The 24,521-nt window shown below is 42.4% G+C and overlaps 4 protein-coding genes across 7 annotated transcripts; 1 reads left to right on the top strand and 3 right to left on the bottom strand.

The window, feature by feature from the left end:
- Nucleotides 1-5,120: 5,120 nt before the first annotated feature.
- Nucleotides 5,121-11,444, top strand: LOC134179954 (uncharacterized). Of its 2 annotated transcripts, none has more exons than XM_062646997.1 (6): nucleotides 5,121-5,917; nucleotides 5,985-6,076; nucleotides 6,139-6,332; nucleotides 6,393-6,472; nucleotides 6,531-6,657; nucleotides 10,218-11,444. In XM_062646997.1, the coding sequence occupies exons 1-6, from the start codon at nucleotides 5,833-5,835 to the stop codon at nucleotides 11,197-11,199; spliced, it is 1,560 nt and encodes a 519-aa protein (XP_062502981.1). In that variant the 5' UTR covers nucleotides 5,121-5,832; the 3' UTR covers nucleotides 11,200-11,444. The 2 variants fall into 2 exon arrangements, with proteins under 2 accessions (XP_062502981.1, XP_062502980.1); XM_062646996.1 differs by having other exon boundaries at nucleotides 5,122-5,917; nucleotides 5,982-6,076.
- A 792-nt stretch (nucleotides 11,445-12,236) lies between these two features.
- LOC134179860 (uncharacterized) lies at nucleotides 12,237-14,768 on the bottom strand. 3 transcript variants are annotated; one of them, XM_062646865.1, is made up of 7 exons: nucleotides 14,123-14,768; nucleotides 13,992-14,062; nucleotides 13,842-13,921; nucleotides 13,654-13,780; nucleotides 13,497-13,579; nucleotides 12,512-13,436; nucleotides 12,237-12,457 (listed from the first exon to the last, which is right to left on the bottom strand). In XM_062646865.1, the coding sequence occupies exons 1-7, from the start codon at nucleotides 14,246-14,248 to the stop codon at nucleotides 12,436-12,438; spliced, it is 1,434 nt and encodes a 477-aa protein (XP_062502849.1). In that variant the 5' UTR covers nucleotides 14,249-14,768; the 3' UTR covers nucleotides 12,237-12,435. The 3 variants fall into 3 exon arrangements, with proteins under 3 accessions (XP_062502849.1, XP_062502848.1, XP_062502847.1); XM_062646864.1 differs by having other exon boundaries at nucleotides 12,512-13,579; nucleotides 13,992-14,059; XM_062646863.1 differs by having other exon boundaries at nucleotides 12,512-13,579.
- A 2,257-nt stretch (nucleotides 14,769-17,025) lies between these two features.
- LOC134180298 (uncharacterized) lies at nucleotides 17,026-18,938 on the bottom strand. Its single transcript, XM_062647427.1, has one exon. It carries the CDS (start codon nucleotides 18,044-18,046, stop codon nucleotides 17,564-17,566), a length of 483 nt encoding a protein of 160 aa, XP_062503411.1. The 5' UTR covers nucleotides 18,047-18,938; the 3' UTR covers nucleotides 17,026-17,563.
- Nucleotides 18,939-20,158: 1,220 nt separating this feature from the next.
- LOC134179572 (uncharacterized) lies at nucleotides 20,159-20,880 on the bottom strand. Its single transcript, XM_062646508.1, has one exon. It carries the CDS (start codon nucleotides 20,870-20,872, stop codon nucleotides 20,159-20,161), a length of 714 nt encoding a protein of 237 aa, XP_062502492.1. The 5' UTR covers nucleotides 20,873-20,880.
- Nucleotides 20,881-24,521: the final 3,641 nt, after the last annotated feature.

Raw genomic sequence — 24,521 nt, forward strand, 5'->3', positions numbered from 1 at the left:
CCTTTTGAGTTATGGTCAGGGAAGTGGTAGAATAAGACACCATGATTAATGCCTTATGTGACATTGTTTTCCACACTTTACTTATCGACAACTCCGACACACGACGTGAACAACGATGTTCGTTTTAACGATAGCAGAAGACCAGGAGATACATATCACCCCAATTTTATTATGGGTAGACCCAGATATTTCCATGTTTTGATTTGGAATCCTTTGCAGTCTTCTCTCTAATGAGGCGGCTGGACGTGCAGGCGTAGCAGCAGAAGCGGGAGAATGAGCAAAGAACAATCTATATGAAACTTAAGTTTACACGGTTGCGGAATGTTCTTCCCATTGGTTGTAGAATGCTTTGGCTGCTGGTCTCCGAAGAGTTTGGAACAGTTAAGAGAAATAGCTAGAAAAACAACTTTTTTGGACAGGACTGATTTTGAGTAGAGTTGTAACCAACCTCCATGAGCGGCTGTTGGGTAGATTGTGGGTATACAATGCCCACGCGATTTTGCGGAGATTGTCGCTGGAGGCGCGAGACTTGTTTGATGTAGCATAAGAATATAATAATAATTGTATATATATATATATATATATATATATATATATATATATATATATATATATAAACGAAACTCACAATATGCGTGCTAATTGTATACAACTCTATATAATCTGCATTGATCAAATATTGACCGTTGTCCAGTTAATCCAAGTATAATTTAGTGTCTGTAGTTTGGTAATATGACTGATAAGAAACTGCATGGCCATGTTTACTCATTACGCAGTCTTATGTGGAAGGTGCCATCAGATAACAGAGGGGTTTGCCAGTCTCTATTTGTAAGTCTTGGAATATTTTGTTTGGAAGTAGATTGTCATTTGAATGACTTTTATTGGGATTTGCATTAGGCAGTCATTGTGTAAAGATCATGCTCAGCATCTGCTGTATGTATGTAAATAAGTGATGTATGAATACTGCATCTTGCTTTTCATGTATAGACATCTAGGTTGTACATAGCTATCTATGTATGTATAAAAGAGGTGTGTTTGTGTGTGTGTGTGTGTGTGTGTGTGTGTGTGTGTGTGTGTGTGTGTGTGTGTGTGTGTGTGCGTGTGTGTGTGCATGCGTGCGTGCGTGTGTGTGTGTGTGTGTGTGTGTGTGTGTGTGTGTGTGTGTGCGTGTGTGTGTGTGTGTGTGTGTGTGTGTGTTTGTGTATTCATATGTAAAACAGGATCTCCAAGAAAGGCAAGTCACAGTGCCACCGAATGTGGCTCTTGCATTCCGAATCCATGAAGCTTGACAGTGAGATTGTCGTTGTCTTCCTGCCGATTAAACTCGCCTCCACTTGCATACGAATTTCTGTGGAAGGGCACATCAGATCTCTACTTAATTTAAACTGCCTCTTCCTGACCTCGGACGGTACGCATGGAGCGTGTTGTTTATTGCAAGGGGCGTTGAAGAAGGCAAGGTCTTTTTAGTGTATACGGGTTGAAAGAATTCTTGCCTTGGTTTGCCCGTGTGTACGCATTGAATACCTGCCCCATTTGATATGCCAATTCCTTGAAACACCAGCAATATCTTCAAAGTGACGATGTCTAACGGGAATGTTAAAATGCCTGAGAGATGAGACCTTTGATTGCATTATATGGGTGAGTAAGAAATATCATGTTGCTTCACTGTGCCTGCTGCCTGGATACATGATACTTGCTGCTGCTTTCTCAGAACGGGACACTCGGTGACATTTCGATTTGTCTTCGACGTTTTTGGAGGGTGAACAGTGAGCTAATTCAACAGATCTGGGTAAGTGTGTAACTGCACGTGACTTTCAAGTTCTGAATGGGAATTTTCAAAGCGGGACACTAGGTTACATTTTCAGTTGTCTTCAACGGATATAAAGTAACAATCGATAATCCAATCAGCCCTGGAGAAGAACGGAATATCATTTTCTTCTCAAGTGAAACAGGCCACACTAACAAGTTTCAAACTGACAAACAGGATATTAACTACTCTCTGTTCACGTTGACCTCGCGCTGTGAAAATCTGTAATAACTTGTGTGCAATAGGGCAGACAGTGACAATCTTGGTATCATTCAAAGCCACAAGTTCCTGGATTTTCTATAGTTAGGGCATTGACGGCGTTTGTATTACACAAGTGGTTTGATAAGGCTTTTGCATATCAGGAGTTGTTAGGGTTCTTAACTCATTAAGAAGAAGGTATTACTTACAACAAGAGTACGGCTAATTATAATAGAGGAAGTAGCCTATTAGCAAGGTCACTAAACGGTCTGCTGCCTTGACATCAACTCACAGTCTCTTTTGTTTCACGAGTAGTTGCTTGGTATTTCTGACTCCTATTCTCGTTCTGTTTCGTCTTGATAGCCTGCAACTTCCTCTACTGTTACCCAACAATTTTGTATTGTAATATGACCTCTACATTGTACAGTTAATGGGATATCACCTAGCATCTTAGTTTGGTAAAACAAATACAGCTGCATCATTAGTCACTTCGAGGGCAAGGTTAACACAAACAGGAGTAACAATCAATAATGTAATCAGCCCAGGCAAAGAACGAAATCTGTACCGGCATATATTCAACTTTGAGATAATTGTTCTCAGAATGGGATGTCATTGAACGGGATATAACTCTGAACGAAATTCTTCATGAGAATACTTAGTAAAATAGAAATTCAGCCAGTTCATGTCAATATAACAAATTTTGCTGAAAATCTTTATTTAAATGTGACAGACAATGATTAGTACTTAATCTGAAATCTAATTTGTCAAACAACATAATAATATCTTGTTTTACTAAATGCAAGTGGTTAGATAATAGTTTCCAGAGCTGGTATATACGCTAGCTGAATAGCCCATTCTCTGCACGGGCAGACTAGATTGCTAGTGGTTAGTTAACGTTGTATGCAAATTTATGTTGTTGCATGAGTATCCCATTTTGAAAATGTATTATTAAGTATCATATTTTGTCGTTTAAGCGCCATGGCACGTATTCATTTCATTTTTTCTACCCTGTGGTGCTCTTTTGAAGGTGACACTTTTTTGAAGGCGGCACTTATTATTTATTTGGAATGCTGCAAATTCCATTCTCGCACTTGTCTCTCATTTACATAGTTATTGTAGTGTCTTTCTGCTTCTCGATTCTCTTGCTTTTTTGCATACGATACTACTTCAAGTTTAAAGGACCATGCCCTGTGGCATTCTTTCAAAGATGCGGCGCTTATTCATTTCAATTTGTTCTACCCCATGGCGTTTTTTTTGAAGGCACCGCTTAAATGAGGAAATACGGTTTATCTCGTTCACATGCATTTTTACTTTGTTTTGAAGAATTAGCAGCCGGACAGAATTCTCATGAATTTCATTCATGGTTATATCCCGTTCAATGATACATGTATCCCGTTGTGAGATCGAGTATCCCAAAGTAGAATATAGATCCCGTTTTTGGTCGGACTGATTGCATTGTTGATTGTTAGTTAATACCTCGTTTGTCAGTTTGAAACTCGTGAGTGTTACCTATTTCATTTAGGAAGAAAATGAGATCACGTTCATTTGCCTGGCTGATTACATTATTGACTGTTAGTTAATATCTTGTTGGAGAGACTGAAAATGTAACTGAGTGTCCCGTTTTGAGAAATTAGCAGCGAGTGTCTCGTTCAGAATTATATATCTGGGCAGCAAAATCTTGGAAGTCACATGCAGTTACTTACTCACCTGTATATAGCTTGACATGCGTGCTGAATGAATTTGAATCGTGCTCTTCTCGCGTTTTTGGTAGAAATCGACACACTTCATGTAGCACTCGGTGGAGGAAACGTGTAGGTCTGATTTGGTGCAATTGCAATCAGAATTTGGAGACAAACGCAAGCGGTTTCAATCAACAAGAAAACACTTGCTGGAAGCATTGCAAAGGATGACAATGCATACAGTTCAAATGAACTGGAAGGAGTTGTGTTCACGTCAGCAAGAAATTTTACACGAGATTCTACCCCTTGAGAGGGGACCCCGTGCACTCTGGAGAAATCCTGTCTCGGCAATGACCGTATGTGCAGCTTCAGCATGCGTGGGCCAAATTCGGTAGAGATCGGAGTGGGGCGGCGGAGATACACCTGGCCACACATACATACATACAGACAGACGGCTCTTATAGATATCACCAATGCAGTGAGTTGTTGTTCGGTTCTTCTGCAAGAGCGGATATCAGTATCAACTGTGCATGCTAGAAAGCTGATTATTGCACCAAACCTCTGCGCTTGCAACAAGCAGGTCCACGACCACTCAAATTTGTCATTGCAGTGCACAGAGCCCTTTTGTGGGACCGACCCTGCGTAAATGCCTCAATAACGCAAACACTACACATTCGAATGCCCATACCAGTCCTGTGTAGAATGTATGTGTCATCGCCCTCCGCAATGCTTCAGCGATTGAAGACGTAAATATTATGGACTTGTTGTACTTACCCAACTAGTAGGGAGGTAAATGACAGTAAACAGCAATAAAGAGGGAAGCTCAAGAAACCCACACATGAGAGAAATATGTTGGACACAATGGCTATTGGAGACAGAGAGCAAAATAGGGAATATGCTGCTGGAAGCTTATGCCTGCTTCTTGCCACCTAATTCAAGTTTTGAATAAGAAGGTACATGAAACAACAGATACTAATGAATAGGCAAATACTAATTAAAATGGAGAACATTGTTGGGCAAACCGAGAACAGAAATGGAACACAGGGATTGTGTCAAAAGGGTTTTGTATAGAAAAAACTTGAGTTGGGTAGATGTAGATAAACACAAACTGATTCTACTCACACTGTACATACTCTAATAAAGAAGTTTCCTGTGTAAATTTGGCCGCTTCAAATCCAGCTATGAGTATTTCATAGTCATCGCCAGACATGGACGTGTGTTTGGGCATCGTGGAGAACATGCACCTGTAGCTAAGTGTAGCGCTAAACGCAAGTTTCTTTGTAAAAGCCACGTGTTCCCACATTTAGTTGCATTTTTGGCTGCAGTTCGTCATCAAATCATCTCTAGGAGCTCAAGCTCGTTTCACATTCTCTTAATAGTTCCATGGGAATGGCGCCCAGCAACCTGGAGAGCCCTACAGCTATTACGCTTAACCTGCATTGTGGCATATCACAAACCATCATGTCTGTGATTGGCTCAAAATCAACGCCATTTCCGACAGTCGTACCATCACACACATCTCAACACAGTACAGTACACATAGGAAGGGCTCGCAGTTAATAGTTTGAGATTTGGAAAGTGCCAATACAGAATCTGGCATTATACTCCTAAAATGCCAAAGTAAATTTCTGCCAATAGTTCATGTTGTATGGTATTGCTATGTGGTCATTATGATGTTGCCAACTTACCTTACTGTTGTCATTAGTAATTGTTATGTTATCATGTGAGCACTGTAACCAATCTAGTTCCTGTGCATGAATGGGTATTTAGCCCTATAGTTTGTTCTCAATGTGACAATTAGGAAAGATGGACTTATACTGGCTTGTCCACAATTGAGTTTATATGCAGAAATGTATGGTATTAGTTTGTGATATGGTCATTCATTGCTTTGAGTCATGTAGAATCTTATTTTCGGAATGTTATATTGTTTTATGTTACTTGTACACTTTGAAGCTGCTATCATGTGCATGGCTGTTATATTTGTTGTGTATGTTAGAGTTGTACTATTGCACATATTGTTTTTATTGTATGTGTGTGTACTGTAATATGTAGGCACTGGATGGCTTCATTTTGGTTGTAAATCTTCAGACAGATGATCTGGAAATTGTCTATGTATCTGAGTCCATCTATTTTCATCTTGGTCTCTACATGGTAGACCTTGTGGGGTTGTCACTGTTAAATCTTGTCACAGAACAGGATCGTGACACTGTCAAGGAGACTTTAACAGGAGGAGGTATGTTCTCGTGAGTTTGGCTTTATGCTTTTAGTGTGACATTTAAACTTCCATTTGTTATAAGAAGAGTACCTGTTTGGTTACCGATCATTTTTCTGCCAAGTAAGAAGTGCTAAAGGCAAGCGACCCAATGGTCGAACGAAGTCACCAGGACGTAAGGTGAGCTGTCAACAGCTATGTAGCATACTTTTTACATGACTTTAAAGTGTCTCTTTGTTTAGCTTGTGTATGTTTCTGGCCGAATACGCCAACACATATTGAACTCTGGCAACTCTGAAAGTGAAATGCTTTATTTTGTTGGTATTGCACAAGTGGTGAAGACAAGTGCAAGTGCAAAAGTTTATCCTGGTTTGACCTCATCCTTCTTGACATGTCGAACAACCCTGGAGTTAAAAGTCATTGAAGTCAACTCGGAGTAGTTTGATGTCTGCCGATTTGCTGTGGACTGTTTTGATTTATGTTGTGGTACTTTCAGGCGTGTCACTGAGAACGTTAATTGTAAAGACTACTGGCATCCTGATGACTTGTCATGGAATTTGGTGTCGTTTGAAAAACGTAGTGTGATTCATTGTGACGACAAGGCAGTGGTTATATGCACATGGCTTTTGTTTAGTTTTGAATGATGGTCAGGTAGTCTGGTTCTGTCACCGTATCATGTACGAGGGGCAATGGCGATGGGTACAGGCCCAGTCATCTCTAGTCAAGAATAAATTTTTTGAACATAGTGTGGCCTTTGTCAGGTATGGCATTATGTCAGTGTTCAAATTATGTCTTTGGAATAAGTGAGGTATGCATTGTATGTGCACACACACACACACACACACACACACACACACACACACACACACACACACACACACACACACACGCATGCACACACACACACACACACATGTGCACACATGCACGCACCCACGCATGTGCACACACACACACACACACATACACGCACGTGCACACACACACACACACACCTGTATATGTTATTGGTTCTCTTCCATGTATGTTAGAAATTGGGTTAAGGTTGCATCTCTGTAGCATTTTGATTCTACATGTACCAGTTTACAGTGTGGGTATGTCACAAATCTGATGCCGCTGTTGAGTGACTTGTGTGCTTATAAATGTTGAGTTTCATAGTTTCTAGTAATAACCACCTGAAGAAAAATTGGAAACAACCAAACAACCATAGAATTTATGTTCGAAACAGGTCCCGTATACCCATGCAGTACGACCCGGATAACAGGGCGAGCTAGAGTTCAACCACACATGCGTATTCCTATCACAGCAGAGCTTTGCTCTACATTGTAGCTCCAGTCGAACATGGAGCACATGGGGCCTCCGGAGCCCCGGTTGTTGTGACTGCCTCTTTATGCCACAAGTCAAGAAGGGGACACATCAGTTGGGCAAAATTTAGGGAGCAAAAGAATGTCGCTTACTTTGACTGCTCACAACAACGTACATACTATTAGCCCTACGAAAACTCATACTCTGCAAGCCCCAATGCAACCAATTCCTCATCAAAATGTATGTGCTAACAACAGTCTTGCACATGCTTTACAACAAATGTCAATAGATGATATTTGGGGGGTGGGGGTGGGGTGGAGCTTCTAGAGCATGCGCAATCTCGAGGGTAATACGCACCTTTCGCCTATCTTGTTGTACACAAAGTCCACGTTTCCGGGTCTGCTTCTGGACCGTGGCATCATCTTGCCGTTGACTAGGCTTTGTAAGTATGTTCACTACTTACCATTTCGCGCATATTGTGAGGGACTTTGCTTGCGTAGAGACGCGTAGGAAGCCATTTCTTGAGTACGGCTTCTCAAGGGTAAGAGACTGCTGTTCAAGCTGAAGTCACCTGATTTACACTCTGAACATACACGTGGAGTGGAAGCACAGACTACTCATTGTCTAGTGATGGATTAGTTTTAGCGAGTGAAATCATGCCACCTGGGAACACATTTGGGGTAACCAGACATGAAGGACGTTTTGCATTGTTTCTGGGCAGTCTACCTTGCTTCTGTATGTGATTGGCCAAGTCAAAGATGTTACTGCGATAACTTGCACTTGATAGGTACTGACGCGGATCAGAGTACAGTACACGTACACTACAGTCTGTTTATTAGCACTGCCAGCCTTCAAGTCCCAGCAACAGTTATGTCTAAAGTAACACAACACACACGCACTAGCTATTTCATAGCTGTAATGTCTAAATCAGAAAGCAGGCTGTTCTACCGCATCCGCAGGTGCAGTTGATCAAGATATGTATATAGTCTAGTGATCCTCTAGAGAGAAGTGAAGATGTGGATTGTCAAAAATGTCACTGAGACTGAAGCTCATGGTTTATGTCGGATAATTGAACAGCAAGCAAATGAAATAGTGGATATTGAAAACAAGATTAGAGTTCTCGAGTAAGACCTTGCATCTGCAAAGTCCCGAGTTGTAAGGAATCGCTCAACACACTGCTAAATGATAAAATCAAGTTTTACACAAGTTTTGTGTTGAGAAATGTGCTTGATACAGTGTGGAGTTGGATTGAACCAGCAGCCAAGACTATTACTCTGTATAGCAAACAAAGAATCAGGCCAAGCAAGGTACATCAAGTGATGTAAGTGACGAGCTCACCGCCTTCCATGAAGGGTTGAATAGGCTAGACATATTTTTGCTGACTCTAGTTCGACAAGATACACAATTTCACAGTTCCACAGTTCCAGAACACTAGATGGGGGAAACAATTAGTCCTATTCAGCCACACAGTGCGTCACATTCGGCACCCCGAATGGGTTCCCCTACCACAAAATCTTCACCTGATAATACTTCCACCGCTAGGCAATGAGTAGTCTGTCTTTCCACTCCACGTGTATCTGTTCAGAGTGTGAATCAGGCGACTTCAGCTTGAACAGCAGTCTCTTACCCTCGAGAAGCCGTACTCAAGAAATGGCTCCTACGCGTTTCTATGCAGGCAAAGTCTCTATGGTAAGTAGTGAACTTACTTACAAAGTGTAGTCAACAGCAAGATGATCTACGGTTCAGAAGCAGACCCGAAAACGTGGACTTTGTGTACAGCGAGATCAGTGAAAGGTGCGTGTTGCCCTCGAGGTTGCGCATGCTCTAGAAGCTCCGCCCCCAATATTGTCTATAACACTCACTTTGTACGACTACATCGCGAGTCAAAATGACCGGAAACTGTCATGATCACTATCACTTTGACCTCGTCCTGCACTCCAAATGAGAGAAAATTCCACCTTGACAAGAAGTTGTGAAGAAAGCAATAGTGCAAGCACATCCAACAACTAAGTATGTTGGATTTGCTCCCGCTCTATAGGTTGGGCGAAATAGAAATAGTTTTGCTCGACTTTCTGCAAGCGTATCTAGATCTCTCTAAGATTAAAAAGCACACAAAAAGACAGAAAATAGAGCATTTGTCAATGCTGCTTTGTGAGATGAGCTGAGGTCAAAGGCCTACTAAACGGTGCGCGGATGTTTCAAGGTTGTACAAGCTATCAATATGCCCTACAGATGTTAAGATTATCTGGGACATCTCGCAAACTTTCCCGGTTGTTTGGTAGACTGACAAGGGTCCTGTGCTGTGTTAATAGACTGTGTTGGTAGACTGAATGGAACCCTGTAGTAGTGATTTGTTTTTTTGTTTTTGTTTGCATAATCTTGTCAGAGACGTCTAGTTAATGTGTAAAGTTATTGGAGGTTTTCAACATTTGTGTTTACACTGAGTACCATTCCAACGTTTGTTTGCTTTTGTTCAGAACTCAACTCCTTTATATATCTATGTACCTTGCTATTACTGCTGCTACTGCTGTAGTTGTAGACAGCGTTTGTTGTTGACACTGATACTTCACATCTTCACAAGAATTCAGCAACTGTCTTTGGCTGTGTTCACAGTGTTAGTTATAGCGTAGTTTTGCAACTATAGTTATATTCATAGTTTGGTATCTGGGAGTGGAATGCACACAAACGGAAGTTCGTTGCATTTCAACAGCAGACTTACGGAGTTACGACTAGACATTATCTAGTAGTCTCACGTAGGCAGACTCTTCCCACTACACGAGACTAATCATCTAGACCTACTACGCATGGTAACTACTGTAACTACGCTCTAACCAAGGTTGCAATCTTAGTTCGATAACTACGCTATAACTATGCTATAACTACGCGAAAACCATGGAGTGTTCACACTGTAGTTTAGTTACTATACCCTGATTGGATAACTACGCTATAACTAGCAGTGTGAACACAACCTTTGATGCATTAGAGATGGTAATTGTTTGCGTTGTTTATTTGGTAGTGATGAAGTTGGAAAGAGGGTGTTGGCTGTTCGAGTAGCTCAAGCAAAAAATGGAATTCTTGGTTCAGTGTCAAGTCCAAGCCAGCAATCAACTGGTTTGTTTACATCTTCATCAGACTCTTACTTGAAAGAAAAATCACCAGCAACTACAACAGCAGCCGCAGCAACAGAAGTGTCCGACTCTTTTATCACTTGTATAGCATCTGTTTCTCCTCAAAATTCTCCATCTCCACAACACAGCCCAGGGTTCACTAAATTGGAGAAACAACTGAAACCATTACCCGAAAACAGAGTAATAACATCAGAGCTTTATAGAGGAATTATTCCCACCTTGACTAACGTTGTCTACCCTGATCAAACGTCAGACTGTTCAATGAAAGGTGGCAGTTGGGATATAGAAAAGGCTGGAAGTGAATGTCTATTCTGGGATAGTCCCAGCCCGCCAAGATTTGCATCTTTACCTACTGATGAAGCTGAATCATTGTGTGGCAGCAAGGAAGTGGACAACATTCACTGTCCTGCTGATACTTTAGGAAGGCAAATGCCTGTCGCAGACTGCATGTTCTCACCTCCAGATCTGACTGAGATGGCATTGTTCAGTGCTCTAGAAAATGTGGAATGTGATATTCCTGATGTTGATCTGTCATGTCTTGATGAAATACTCTGTCAGGTTCAGGACAACTATTTACCAATGGAACCAGCTGGGGAGGAGAGGAGCAAAGGATTTGACCAGTCAGTGACTGTGACTAAGCCACTTCACACAACTGTCAGTACCAGCTTTTCTCCACCACTCTTCTCACCTTCTTGCACTTCAGCTGCTGATCCTGTCTGTACCATTGAGATTTGTGACAAGAACACTCAGAGCGCCTACTGTCAAGGCTCATTACTTGGAAATGGTTGTTCAGAACTCCCAGTACAACCACCTCCTTTGACATGGGATTGGGCAGTTGGAGTCAATTTTATGTCTGACATGAAGAAGTAGAGTGTTGTTGTACAGAGACATTTAGTTACCTGTCGTGGTCATGATGCAGTTAGATTATGCTATATTGATCATTGTGGGGTTGCCCATTGTGTAGTATAAGCAACCATGTTAAATTGCTCATGTCATGTCAAGACACTGAACTGTATAGTCACTACAGTTAGAAGTTAGGTCAATGCTGTACACTGTATTGAACTACATGAACATGTCTACATATACTCCCAAGTGTGAGAAAAGTTTTAGTGTATGTTGCAACATCAGCTTCATTGGTTTATTACTTGCCTGTTTACCACGGCTGTCTGTTCGGTAGAAAAGTTGGTTGTTCAACCAAGTTACAGCCACATTTTGTAAGATGGGCAGGTGAATGTGAGGCAGTGGCTACAGAACATGTTCACATGATTTCTTTTGTCTTGCAACACCCAAGATTTTCTAAATCCTAATTATGAAGCAATGTGAAACAATGTGGTACTTCCAATGTACTGCCCATGCTGATCAGTAGTTTGGAACTCTTAAGCCAAACATGAGACAATTCAATAGTAAGTAATATGAGTAGATTGGAGCCAAAAATTTGCGTGAGGTAGCTGGATACTGTAGCAATACCTGCAGCATTGTGCTACTTGCTAAATAGACTAGTACACCTAGCGAAAAGTTCAAATACCAGTTGACTTCGTGATGTGCCTAGCGATCCAAACCTTTGTGGAGTTAACAACCCAAGTAACACTGCCCAACCATGCGTCACCACTCTTACTCCAGCCCCTGCTTTAGGTATCCTAGCTGTTGGCTCCAGTGAGACTTGCTAAGTTTGTGATCAGCACACTTGACAAACTATAAGTTTTTGTCAAGTTCCTGACAAACATATATGCAATCGATATTCAGTGATGTGACATATTAGCGTTTTTACGAATCAATACAAATTAGTGTCTCCACTGTTTAGGTTAACAAATGGAAAAACTCCTTGGCAAACTGAGTTTGGAACTGGTTATGGAAATGAAATCGAAACATCAAAAAAGTTCACATTTGATGTGGCTAATCAATAGAAATTCTAAAGGCAAGGTTTGTGTCTTCTATTTAAATTAAATTCACTGCTTGTCTATAGAAATGTTATTTCATTCATAAATAAAACTTTGTTTACAACCAATCTGTTACAGTGGCTATAGTGTATTCCACCTACTTGCCTGTCAGTGTAGAAGTTGTTGCTGAATGAAATGACCCAATTAAACCCAAAGCAGTAGATGTAATTTAGTAACAAGTAGTTTTGTCTCTGCAAATAGTATGTGTTGTTGACTTATACAATAGGTTCATTGAATAGACTCACTGGTGAAGTGCTGTGTTGACGTCAATTCCAACTGTCCAATCCCAAGTTAACGGTTGTAGGTCCCCAAAATCTTCGTTGCAAACATCCTCAATAGCTCTATCAGTCTCAGTTTCAGGAGTACTATTAGGCATTTGAATAGCATACACAGGATGATGAGCACAAGTAGAAATAGAACAAAAAGTTGTGACATCAGTAGACCGAAGGTCATCAGTTAAAACACTACCAGAATGAGTGTGGCTTCTCTCATTCCACTTCTCTGCAAACACTGCCTCACTAAACATAGGAGCTGGTTGTCGTTCGTTGAAGTAACCGAAGTGTTGATGTGACGTATCCATAAACAGATTTCTTGTAGGAGCTGGACACCATGTAAACTTAGGAGGCACGCTGATACAAGCTGTGTCAACCAAATGTCTCTTTGACACAGAGTCAGATATAGTTTCTTGATTGCTTGTTACTAGTGAATCATTAACAGAGGACCCTGAAGACATTGCATATGTGGGGCAATGTAAATTCCATGACGGGAATTCAATCTTCACTACATTACTGTTGACAATTACACTCTCAATTCCAAGATTTGGGTCATCGTCGAGACAGTCAAACCCACCAAACAATGAATCCACCTCTCCATGACTCATAGTAGATGTAGAAGAGCAATCACTACAAGACCACCTACAAGAAGTGTCTGTAAAACAATTTTCTGCAGGTGAACAGTGGGTCTTATGCAGTTGTTGGAGTGGAGCACACTGTGAAGTCAAAGAATGTCTGAGACTGCTGCGTGAGAATAGGGAGTTCCGACTTTGTGCATTATCAGACAAATTCGGTTGCAATGGCTGAGCATCCTTGGAATTATGAAACCGAGCAGTCTCTTCGCTCATTGAATAATTGTCTGACAAATAAGCAGGGGACATAGATGGTACAGGCTTTTCTAGATAACAATCACTGAATCCATCTATTTGCAATGAAAGCGATGCAACTGTTTGCTGACTTAGATAAGCTTCTACACCAGAAGAACTGTTTTCCCTTTCATGGGAACCTCGTAACATCAGTGCTCTCTTGCCGACTTCCTCACTACAAAAGCATCCAAAATGAACATCAACCACATAAAGTAACCACTACTACAGTATATACTAATACAAAGCTACCTGACAAATGAGACGGTTGTATCCAAGTATTGATTGGCAACCACTCTGGACTGGGCTTGTATCCACTTCCATTTCCCATCATGGAGAATGCGATGACACATCCATATGACATGTCCAAACTTCAAAACTATAGAGCACGAAACTAACATTACAATGTGTTTGCGCAAACAAGAAAACAATCTAGTCACGTTTATCAAATGACTCCAGTATCCAAGGAATATCTTCAGGATGCCAGTAGTCTTTGCAATTAAAACTACGATGAATAGGTCTAAAAGACAGTGCATATCATTGACAACAAGAAAGATGTCATCCTAGCCATTTTTCTTGTTACTACATACATCAAGTACCAACACTTGTCTGTACAAAGACTTGGTTTACTGCAAAGTTTGAGTTTGGTATCACCAATCTTCTAGATTCAACTTCAGCTTATAACAATCAAACGTAAGTTGTAAATGCTGTCGAAGCATACAGCAAATTGTCTGCATTGTATTCCAGTCCTTTTAAGTCTCTCATTTACAGCACATTGGTGTTGCAGAGCAGTAAAGATACAGACAGAAACTTGATCATTCATTTCACAAATAGTACTATATGTCATCAGTTGGTCAGTACGTCAAGAAAATAATTACATACTTAGCAATTGCAAACTGTATGAATGGACTGGAATTGGTGAGAGCACACATACAACATCTGCTAATTACTATAATTGACAATCTATCTGACCAGTTATCTCTCATAAGTAACCTAAAACCATTAGTCTTTAAAATAAAACTAGCTTGTGGAACAATGACAAGACACCATCACATTTGTACATGTGGCACATAGCGAGGGTTCAGAAAGGGACTTCCTATCAACAAGTCTGAGGCATCATGTTGGTTGTTATAAAGCAGCATGGTGCAGCTATTCTATATTGTTTGACACCATGTCTACTAACAACATAAGCAGGGCTTAAATTTCCTAGTTGCTCGTCAGAGGTAGATATCTGGGCAGCAGAAACTTGGATAACATTTTGCTCGGGCTGATTTAGATTATTGATTGTTAGTTAATATCCCATTGAAGACAAGTGAAAATGTAACGGAGTGTCCCGTTCTGAGAAATCCCGTTTCAAGAAATCCCGTTTCGAGAAATCCCGTTCAAAGATATATATCATGGCAGTAGAAACTTGGAAGTCATATGCAGTTACTTCCTCACCCATATGATCAGTTCCCTGTACTTGTTCAAAATCGCGTCTCATCTCGCAGTGATTTCGGCAGTATTGTCGGACGTCGTCACTTCGAAAACGTTGCTGCTGTTGCAAGGAATAGGCGTATCAAACGTGGCAGCTACTCGAAATGCGTACATGAGCAAAAAAGGTAGGCATATTCTTTAAAGACCTGGATATACTCGAAAATACCTTGCTCTGTTGATAACACCAGCAATAATCAACACACTCTATGTGTACCATCCGAGGTCAGGAACAGACAGTTTAAATTTGGTGGAGATCTGATGTGTCGTTCCAAAGACATTCGCACACGAGTGGAGGCAGGTTCAATTCGCAAGAAATGGCGTCGTTCCAACAAAACTCCGGAAGATGACAACAGCCTCTCTGTCGACCTCCATCGTTTCAGCATGTGCAAGCAGAATTCGGCAGTGCTGTTAGTCCGTGATCCAAGTCTCAGAAATGCTAAAATAAGAGTGTTTCGTTGGCCACCCCTCTCTGACTTTGGTTTGTTGATTTCATGTCTTCAGAAGCACAGATCCACTATTCGTTAGTAATGAAAAAGTGTACTATCATGCCGAACAGCAAGGTAAATGGAAATTCTAAGGTTGCACGAGTATCCATGGTAACCAGTGCATGCAATTGCAAGGCTTCATCGGAAAACGAAGGGTTTCTTCAGTACAACAACCGCTAAACGTCTCACTGCATTGTTGAGAAAATCTGACTCAGTTCGCAAAATGCCGGTATGGCTCCTCCCCTGACCCTATTCGTAACACAACTATTAATAGCACGTGGATTGTGACATACGTCCCCGCCAGATCAAGAAACTGGCGACAGTTTTTTCCAACTCAAAATCCACAGTGCTCACGTCAGTCGAATGAGGAAGTCTGGTCCTCTTTTCTCGCTTCCCTTGATAGCTTCTATGCGGAACGAGTAGTCTTGCAAATACATTGCCCATCTCATAATGCTTGCGTTTATGAACTTTGCCTTCTGCAAGTAGGCGAGCAGCTGATGATCCGTCTGCAGGACGAACTCTCTTCCGCATATATAGATCGTAAACCGTCGGACACCCCATACAATAGCCAAGCACTCCTTCTCGATTGCCAAGAACCTTGTCTCTCGTTGTGATAACTTTTTGCTGGCGAAAGCGATGGGAAATGGTCGTCCTCCGTGCTCTTGCAACAGAATAGCTCCAATTCCCATGTCTGATGTGTCGGTTTTCAAGATAAATTGCTTTGTGTGGTCCGGTAGATGTAGTATTGGCCATTGGGTAACAGCTCTTTTCAGTGATTCATATGCTCTCACCTGCGCTTTCCCCCCATGACGGCTTATTCGGTTGACCCTTTCTCAGTAAGTCCGTAAGAGGCACGGCGATTGCAGCATAATTTGGTATTTGATCTCGATAAAACTGTGTAAGCCCAAGGAAGGACCTCAGTTCTCGCTTACTATTCGGCATTTGCGTGTTGCGAACCATTGGCACTCCATCCCACAGAGGAGTCCTAACTCCCTGGCTGATTTCCTGGCCGATGAAGTCGACCGTATCGGATCATACTAGGCATTTCAACGGACGCACAGTAAATCCAGCTTCTGCCAGGCATCCAAGCACTTTTCTTAGTACAGCTTTATGTAGATCCCATGTTTGAGTATGCACAAGTATATCATCTATGTAGCTGTCTGCGTTTGGGCAATCAGCTAGTAACTCATCCATGCACCGACACAATGTAGCTCCCGAGTTCTTCATGCCAAAGGGCATTCGTAGAAACTCGTAATGTCCATCCGGAGTCACAAACGCTGTCTTCTCGACGTCATCTTTCACAACAGGAATTTGCCATTATCCTTTTGAGAGGTCCAGACACGTAAAGTAGCGATCACCACTAAGCTCTTGCATGAGATTTTCCATAGGTGTTATCGGAGCTGGGTCGGTTACGGTGACTCTATTAAGCTTTCAGTAATCTATGCATATCCGGTTGCTACCATCTTTCTTCTTTACCAACACTACTGGTGACACATATGGTGAGGTAGACTTTTGTATAACCCCCATATTCTTCATTTGTTCAATGTCCCTTCGCAATGTGTCTCTTAGGCCACAAGAAAAAATAGTTGTTTGACAGGAACTTCCGCTCAAAAATTCGTGCGCGCGCACATTTTATTTTTATATTTTATTATTGATATAAAGTACAATGGTGCACAGATGATTTATTAAATATTTTAAATACTACTATCAAAACACTAGACAAGAACTATTAAAAGTCATCTATTTGTAATCTAGTCCTTCTCCACATCTCTTCCTCCTCTTAAAGATCAGTACAATCACCAGACACACATTCAGACGAAGGAGAAGCTAGCCCGCCGAACAAACCATCTAACGTTGACTGGGAACAGAACCGAACAAAACGACTAGGAACAACCACAGAAACAACGAAAACTACACTAATGGACAACAGGAAAGAGCCTCCACAACAGCAGACTCTCTTTGACAAGCTCATGGCTGACACGATGTGCGCTATAAGAACCCGGACAAAGCCCGGATGTTTACCGGAGATGCTAAGTAGGAGAAAATCTATCACAAATACACCCTATCAAAATGATACACATACCCGAATAGAGCAGAAATCTGTCATTCAGTTCTTTAGACTACAAATATTTGCGCATGCGTACAAAATAGAAAATAAAAATAAATCCATGCGGAGCCAAAAATCGGTGTGCGCACTCCTGTCAACAACTGATTTTTTCTTGTGGCCTTAGGGCAAATGGTAGAGAGTAAGGTCTACAGGAAATAGGCTCCGATGTCGTGAGCTTGACAGAATGACTTCCCAGTCTGGTCGTGCCTGGCAGATCGGTGAATATATCTCGGAACTCTTGAATGATGGCCTTAACCTCTGACTTCTGAGCAGGTGATAAGAACTCCCCAACACTCACATCTCTATACGTTTCTTCAGCCGTACAGGTGCCCAGCCACGGTAACTGCTCCTCTTCCTCATTGGACTGGTCACAGTCATCTGTCTCAAGAACCGCAGCGGTGACTTTCTCGAACAATCCCCTGATCTCATAGGCGAGAATCCCACCTGTTCGATTTGGACGTTGAACAAATCCCTCGAGTAGATTGACGTGGTAGATCTTCACTTTGCCACCCACATTAATCCTGTAATCACACTCTCCTACGGAAGAAACTATGGAGTACGGCCCTCTCCATCTCATCAGTAGAGCTTGTTACTCTCTGTTGGCAGCAATATCAGTACCCTGTCCCCAGCAGAGAGCGTCCGCCTCTTGGTGCAGTATACCTTGTACTTCCCCTGGGCCCTTTCCAATTCCTCTCTTGCGATCTTCAGTATTTGTTCAGTCTTCTCCCTCAACTCAAATACATACTGGTAGCTGGTCTTTATTTCCTCTAATGTGTTGTCCTTTGTCCACAATTGCCGGAGAATCTGCATCGGCCCTCGCACTGTCCGGCCAAACAGTAGCTCAAAAGGCGCGAACCCTGTCGACTCTTGCGGCACTTCCCAGTAGGCAAACAACAACGGGTTCACAAATCTGTCCCATTGTCTTGGTTGTTCGGCGCACAATCATTTCAGCATGTTCTTGAGTGTCCCATTGAACTTCTCTACCAAGCCATTACAAGCAGGATGATATGGCGAGGTAGTCAACTGGTTGATGCTCAGCAAGAGTGCCACTTCTTTCATGCAGTTCGACGTAAACTGTGTCCCCAGATCACTTAATTTCTTCGGGTACTCCCAGCCGACTGTATGTCAACAAGTGCTTCCGCTGCGGCTTCCATGCTGATAGACTTAAGAGGAACCGCCTCTGGATACCGTGTGGCATAATCTACAAAAGTTAACAGATACCAGTGACCTCGATAGCTATGTGGCCGTATGGGGCTGACAATGTCAACAGCTACTCTCTTGAATGGCTGATCAATCAATGGCATCCTGCCAAGGGGTGCTTTAGGGACTGACCCCTTTGACACTGTCTTCTGACATATCTCACACGAGCGACAGAACCTTGACACATTGCCTCTAACTCTGGGCCAATAGAAATCACTCAAGATTCGTCGTGTCGTCTTTTTAGCTCCAAGGTGTCCCCCCATAACTGACTCGTGGGCTATCCGCATTACTTGATTCCTCAATGGTTTAGGTATAATCACTTGTCGTATTGATTTTCCCCTTGTCTGCCTTGGGATGCGTATAAACTCGGTACAGGACATTATCCCTTCCTTGAAATACGACCTCTTGATCTCTCTTGGTGATGGGACTGATTCTGAACCTATATTTCTGGATTGACATGTCTCCTTGTTGCAATCTTGTGATCTCGTCGCGACCTTTGGCCTTCCACTGTTCTGGTGTCGACACCACCAGTGGGCGACTTACATTCCTCTGTTTGGCTTGTGCCCTGGTGACAACATTGGCTTCAGTCCACCTTGGGTTGGGATCTTCTGCAGCTCGCGCTCCAGAGATGTTGCCAATGATTGCGTCATATACTGCGTCCGGTGGACACAAGGCATCCACAGTACCGATATAATAGGCGTATCCAGCGCTACCGTCGCCATACGAACCCTCCGCACTGTGTTATCAGCCATCCACATGAAACCCCACTTACTGAGAAATTGACTTGGTTCCACTAGTTGTTGCTTGACGACAACTCCGCTACATCCTGTGACACACAGGACGCTACCAACCGCCTTTCCGATTAGACCACGAACAACTGACATTTTCCTCATTGTCCGCATTTCCAGACTCTGAGCATGGACACTACTGACATAGGGCACACAGCGTCCATTTGCTAACTCTAACCAACCATCATCTAGGTAATGTTGGAGTTCGGGCGACGTGGCTTCATGTGAAGTGTCGGCTCCAATCGAACACATAGCGGAGGTTTCTCTGCCCCACTCTTGACTTGACTGTTCTGACTGAAATTGTTCTGGCCTCTGAACAGCGGCACTTGTTTTGACAACCGGTTTCGTGATACCCATCGGTGTGGACTGCCCCCAACATTCGTGTGTTTCATGGCCAAGCTTGTTGCACCGAAAGCATCTACATTTTACTCCGAAGCCTGCAGTCGGCCGTGCGACGGCCCAAACGCTTGCATACCAGGCAAAGAAAAACATTACTACCTGATGGAAGCTCGTTCTTGGATGCGTCAGGAGACGTGTCTTCAACAGAAAAAGACTGCCGTTTGTTCCAATCATACTCAGTCCCGTGGAATCGTCTGTTGTGCACTATCAGGAATCTTACTGCGCTAGCTGCCATGTCGCCAAGGTTAGCCAACTCTCTCTCTCTCTCTCTCTCAAATGCGTGGCATTCAAGAATTGCTCTTTTATATAAACAAATCCTTAACAGACACGGCCGTATTCATCGTCCGGGACATGGTCATCCACTTACCGAGGTAACTGCGTAATCGATGAATGAACTGCTCTGGACTTTCTCCTGGCTCAGGGCGGCTGCGTCTGAATCGCAATCGGTACCCGTCTTCTGTCAAGTCATACCGTCTGAATAAGGCTTCTCGAAGCTGTCCATAGTCAGTCGCCACAGCATCCGACATTCGCGAATACGCCTCAAGAGCCTTACCTGTCAATAATGTGCTGAGCGCTGGCGCCCATTGGTCTTCTGCCCAGCCACTGGTCCTGGCATATCGCTCGAACCACTGCAGATAGCTATCCAAATCGTCTTTACCGTCTTGGAATGGCAGCAGCTTTGGCAGCTTTGCTTTCGCGACGACTTCTGGTTTCATTTCGGCATCTCCTGTTGTTTCTTTCGTGCTGCTCTTCCTCTCCAGCTCCAATTTTCGGAACTCCAGCTCCTCCTTTGCGCTTCTTTCTTCTGTCTCTAACTGCAATCTCCTCATCTCCCTCTCCCTCTCTCTCTCTTCTCGTTCAGTGGCTCTCTCTTCTCGTTCAATGGCTTTAGCTCTCTCTCCTCGTTCAGTGGCTCTCTCTTCTCGTTCAATGGCTTGCTGTTCATGGACAAACTCATGCAACTTCTCGCCTTCCAAGTTCATTTTCTCTCCTAATTCAATCAGTCGCTCCATCATGTCTCACTTGCAATCAACCGTCTCGCTTCTGCAGTTCAGCTAACTTTCCTGCCTGAGCCTCCAGATGTTGTGCGCGAATGGAAAGTTAACACTCAGCGAGAGTTTCCGATTGCACCTTAGAGAATCGCGCGGCGGCCTGACACTCGAGAGAGACAGTGAGAACACAATATACTCGTCACTACGTTAGACAACAGCTTAAAACTTCAGTGCACCTATGCGCCTCTACACATCTCACTATGACTGACTCAACGCTGTCTGATGACTACGTTTTATATACTATCCCTAAATCGCAATCCAGTCATCACGTATTGACTCAGTTCGCCAAACGCCGGTATGGCTCCTCCCCTGACCATATTCGTAACACAAATATTAATAGCACGTGGATTGTGACAATCTGTAATAAACCAGGTTTAGTAACCATTTTGCAAGTTGTTTTATCTATTATAAATATGTTTGGTAGTTACTGCGTTAGACTTCACAGCTTGAGGCTGCAAATCAGTGCTCAAGACAGTGTAAGCCATTCTAATACTCTTCTAGCATTTTGTGTCGGCAAAAATTGTGTATATATGCTACATGCATGCCAGAGGCAAATCCAGAACCTGATCAAAGGGAGGCACAAAAACCAAATGGAAATAGTATGATGTCACATTTGTTAGAAGTGACGTAGAACTCTACTTTTAGTCATCCATTAGATTAAGATGACAGATGTGTTAAATTCTGTTTTGGGAAACATGTATAGGCATCTTCGTTTACAGCTACGGAAGACAAGCTGCAGCAAATTCTTTCTGGTAGGGAAGTTTAGTGCTACGCTCTTAGTTTTCTCTTCTTTGGGTTTAATTAATCATTACTCTTCTCAACCTCTGCCATTGTTAAAGTTCTTCAATCCGCGGTTGTAGCACTCTGGTTGGTGCTAACATTGACTCAATAAAGATGTCCTTCGGCGCGAGCACTCTATATAAATGATCTACCTCTCTTTGAACTATTTCTTACCTTGCGGTACAAGGTCACAGAACTTGGTTACCTGGATATATTTCCCAAATAAACGTTTCGATAATAGCGTATTTCTTTCGTTTGCCTTAAAGACGAAAAGGATTGATAAAAGTAGAGATAGGAGTAGGAACTACTTTCTTCAAGACACATTTGATCACTTTTGAGGACAATATTAGAGTAGGCGTACCTCGGTTGCCATGGATACCCAGTGCATTTTATTGGACTCATTTGGGTGCCAAACTACGTTCTCTAACTAAATAAACTTGGATCTTGTTATCCTCAGTACGCTTTCTAGCAATTCCAATCATGAAACAAAAGTCGGAGAGTGGTGGCCAACGGACAGAGCGAATTCGAGGACCTGGATCACGGACTATGTGACTAACCATTTTCAAGATACTCTCATATATACAAATACACACATGAATGCACGTCCACAGATCGCCTTCATATATTGTACTAGATGCATGACCCGTCCTTTGTACAGGCAGAGTATATTTGAGTGTTATGACGAAAGACTCAGTCTGAGCATGTGTAGACATGTCACGTGCAATATTTTTGAGTAGAAATCGACACACTCTCTGTGCAGTGCTTGGTGCAGGAAATGTCTAGGTTGACCAATGACTGGTGTCGGCATGCTTTCAAATGAACTGGAATATGCAAATTAGTTCATATCCTGTTGTACACAAATGAAATGTAACAGAGTGTCCCTTTCTGAGAAATTTGAAGTGATTCTGTTCAGAGATATATCTGGGCAGCAAAATGCAGTTTCTTACTTGCCCACATATAGCTTAACACCCAGGCTTGATGTAGCGCACTGTTCGCTCTCTGTTTTCATGTTCTCACACTCCCAGTGTAGCGCTCGATGCAGGAATCATGTGGGTTGGAGTCAGTGCAAATGCAATCACACGTCTCTTTAGTGAGTCTTCTCGGAGCAATTTCCATAGTTCCATTGGACGCCGCGACTTCGAAGACATTGCTGCCGTTGAAGGGAACAGGTGTATCGCACATGACAGCTATTCGACACACTTGCATGGCAATAAATGGCACGCTCCAGGCATACTGTCTGAGGTCAGGAATGGGCAGTCTTATCTTTAAAATTTGGTGGAGATCCAATGCTCTGGTCTAGACAAATTTGCACGCAAGTGGTGGCGGGTTTTGGAATTTTTAGAATGAAAACCCTAACGTTTCCAACCTATGCACTGAGATTCTATTTGGAACTCTACATGTATCTCCTTGCTCTGGATGTAGTTTGATGTTTAAGATAAGCACAATCAACTACAGCTTGCTCAGGTATGACAGTCCAATGGCCAGCTAGATAGCACTGTGCCGTAACAATGGCGCATGAACAACAATGAATGATGAAAGTGACCACACTTATGAGAAAACAAAACTAACCTATGAGACTGAGCCCACATAAACAAGTCTATCATGAGCATTCAGTCTTCTTCCTGAACGACGAACCCCATACTTATACAGCACTATATTGTTCTATGTTGCACACCCAAAAGGGGCCCTACAGAACCTGGAGGCTGATGGCACACTGCCTAAGTTCTTACTCGTACCAAGATATGCCTGCACCCTATATTTTAGCCTTGTGGGTGATCCGGTCTAGCTGGCTATATATATCTCACACATACAAACAACACTGTCATACTCATAATATTTACCATCAATATACTTCACACCACTTCATGCATATAACATCATCACATATATGTGACCACCAACAATTAGAGAATTCGGCGACATGATGCTCTTACTGATCTGTTGTTTCATGCCCTTCAGGCTTACAAATCTACCTACAGAAAAGAGCAACGTTGCGGAAGTGACACCTACACAAGGCCAGGTAATATATTTCATCCTGAAGGACGATCGACATACTTCGACATGACAGTAAGAAATTCTCTGCAGTTGCTATATCTTGTTCAAGCGGCACACCATGTTGGTGCTGAGCAGGACAAAGATGACCATCATGAAAGTCATGTAACAGTGGGAGGCGTCTTTCATCCTTTGGTCTGTGAATCCTTGGGCCTATGGTCACCAAACTGTCATCAAGTCATTAAAACTATTGCACGCAGGTTGTCTCTAAAGGAAATGTGACAGTCAGTAAAGCTGTTAGAATCTTCATGAACAACTGTCTGTTAAATTATGATCCTACAATGTCAAGATGTTGCTATGTAGATTAGCTTTAGACAGTAATGTCCGTGCACTTTTCGGTCTTAGTTTTATAACAATAGCAATAAAGTGCCCTATTATAACAGGTAGTGTCACAACAACATTCGAATCACATACTATCAGTCCTGTAAAGGACAAAAGGACAACACAAACAAATAAAGCTAGTATGCAGAAACAACGTAGAGTTTCTCTATTATGGTTTTTATTATCAGCTTAAACATCAATCAAAAATGCACAAACAGTCATCTCTAAAGTTGATAGTCAAAACATAATGCTTACCTTGTATTTAGTTCAATGACTATCAAGTCGAGCGTTGCTCTACTCTTCAAGAACCAAGAAGGGAATCGAGGCTCCTCAACTGCAGTCTGTCTAACCACACGCACTACACCAATAAACACGATAGATCCTCTTGGAATTTCAGTAGCAAACGGTAGTTGATTCCAGTAGCAGTGCATCTGACCAGATACATGCACTAGCTAAACAA

This window comes from Corticium candelabrum, chromosome 5 (genome assembly GCF_963422355.1).
Source record: "Corticium candelabrum chromosome 5, ooCorCand1.1, whole genome shotgun sequence".
Taxonomy (NCBI): Eukaryota; Metazoa; Porifera; class Homoscleromorpha; order Homosclerophorida; family Plakinidae; genus Corticium; species Corticium candelabrum.

Coding starts and splice junctions, on each gene's coding strand:
- LOC134179954 (XM_062646996.1), top strand. CDS start 5,833: ATGGTAGACCTTGTGGGGTTGTCACTGTTAAATCTTGTCACAGAACAG. Junction 5,918..5,981: donor GGAGACTTTAACAGGAGGAG/GTATGTTCTCGT, acceptor ATTTGTTATAAG/AAGAGTACCTGTTTGGTTAC. Junction 6,333..6,392: donor GTCATTGAAGTCAACTCGGA/GTAGTTTGATGT, acceptor TGGTACTTTCAG/GCGTGTCACTGAGAACGTTA.
- LOC134179860 (XM_062646863.1), bottom strand. CDS start 14,248: ATGACATATAGTACTATTTGTGAAATGAATGATCAAGTTTCTGTCTGT. Junction 13,922..13,991: donor GACAAGTGTTGGTACTTGAT/GTATGTAGTAAC, acceptor ACTGTCTTTTAG/ACCTATTCATCGTAGTTTTA. Junction 13,781..13,841: donor ACTGGAGTCATTTGATAAAC/GTGACTAGATTG, acceptor CGTGCTCTATAG/TTTTGAAGTTTGGACATGTC.
- LOC134180298 (XM_062647427.1), bottom strand. CDS start 18,046: ATGAGATGGAGAGGGCCGTACTCCATAGTTTCTTCCGTAGGAGAGTGT.
- LOC134179572 (XM_062646508.1), bottom strand. CDS start 20,872: ATGATGGAGCGACTGATTGAATTAGGAGAGAAAATGAACTTGGAAGGC.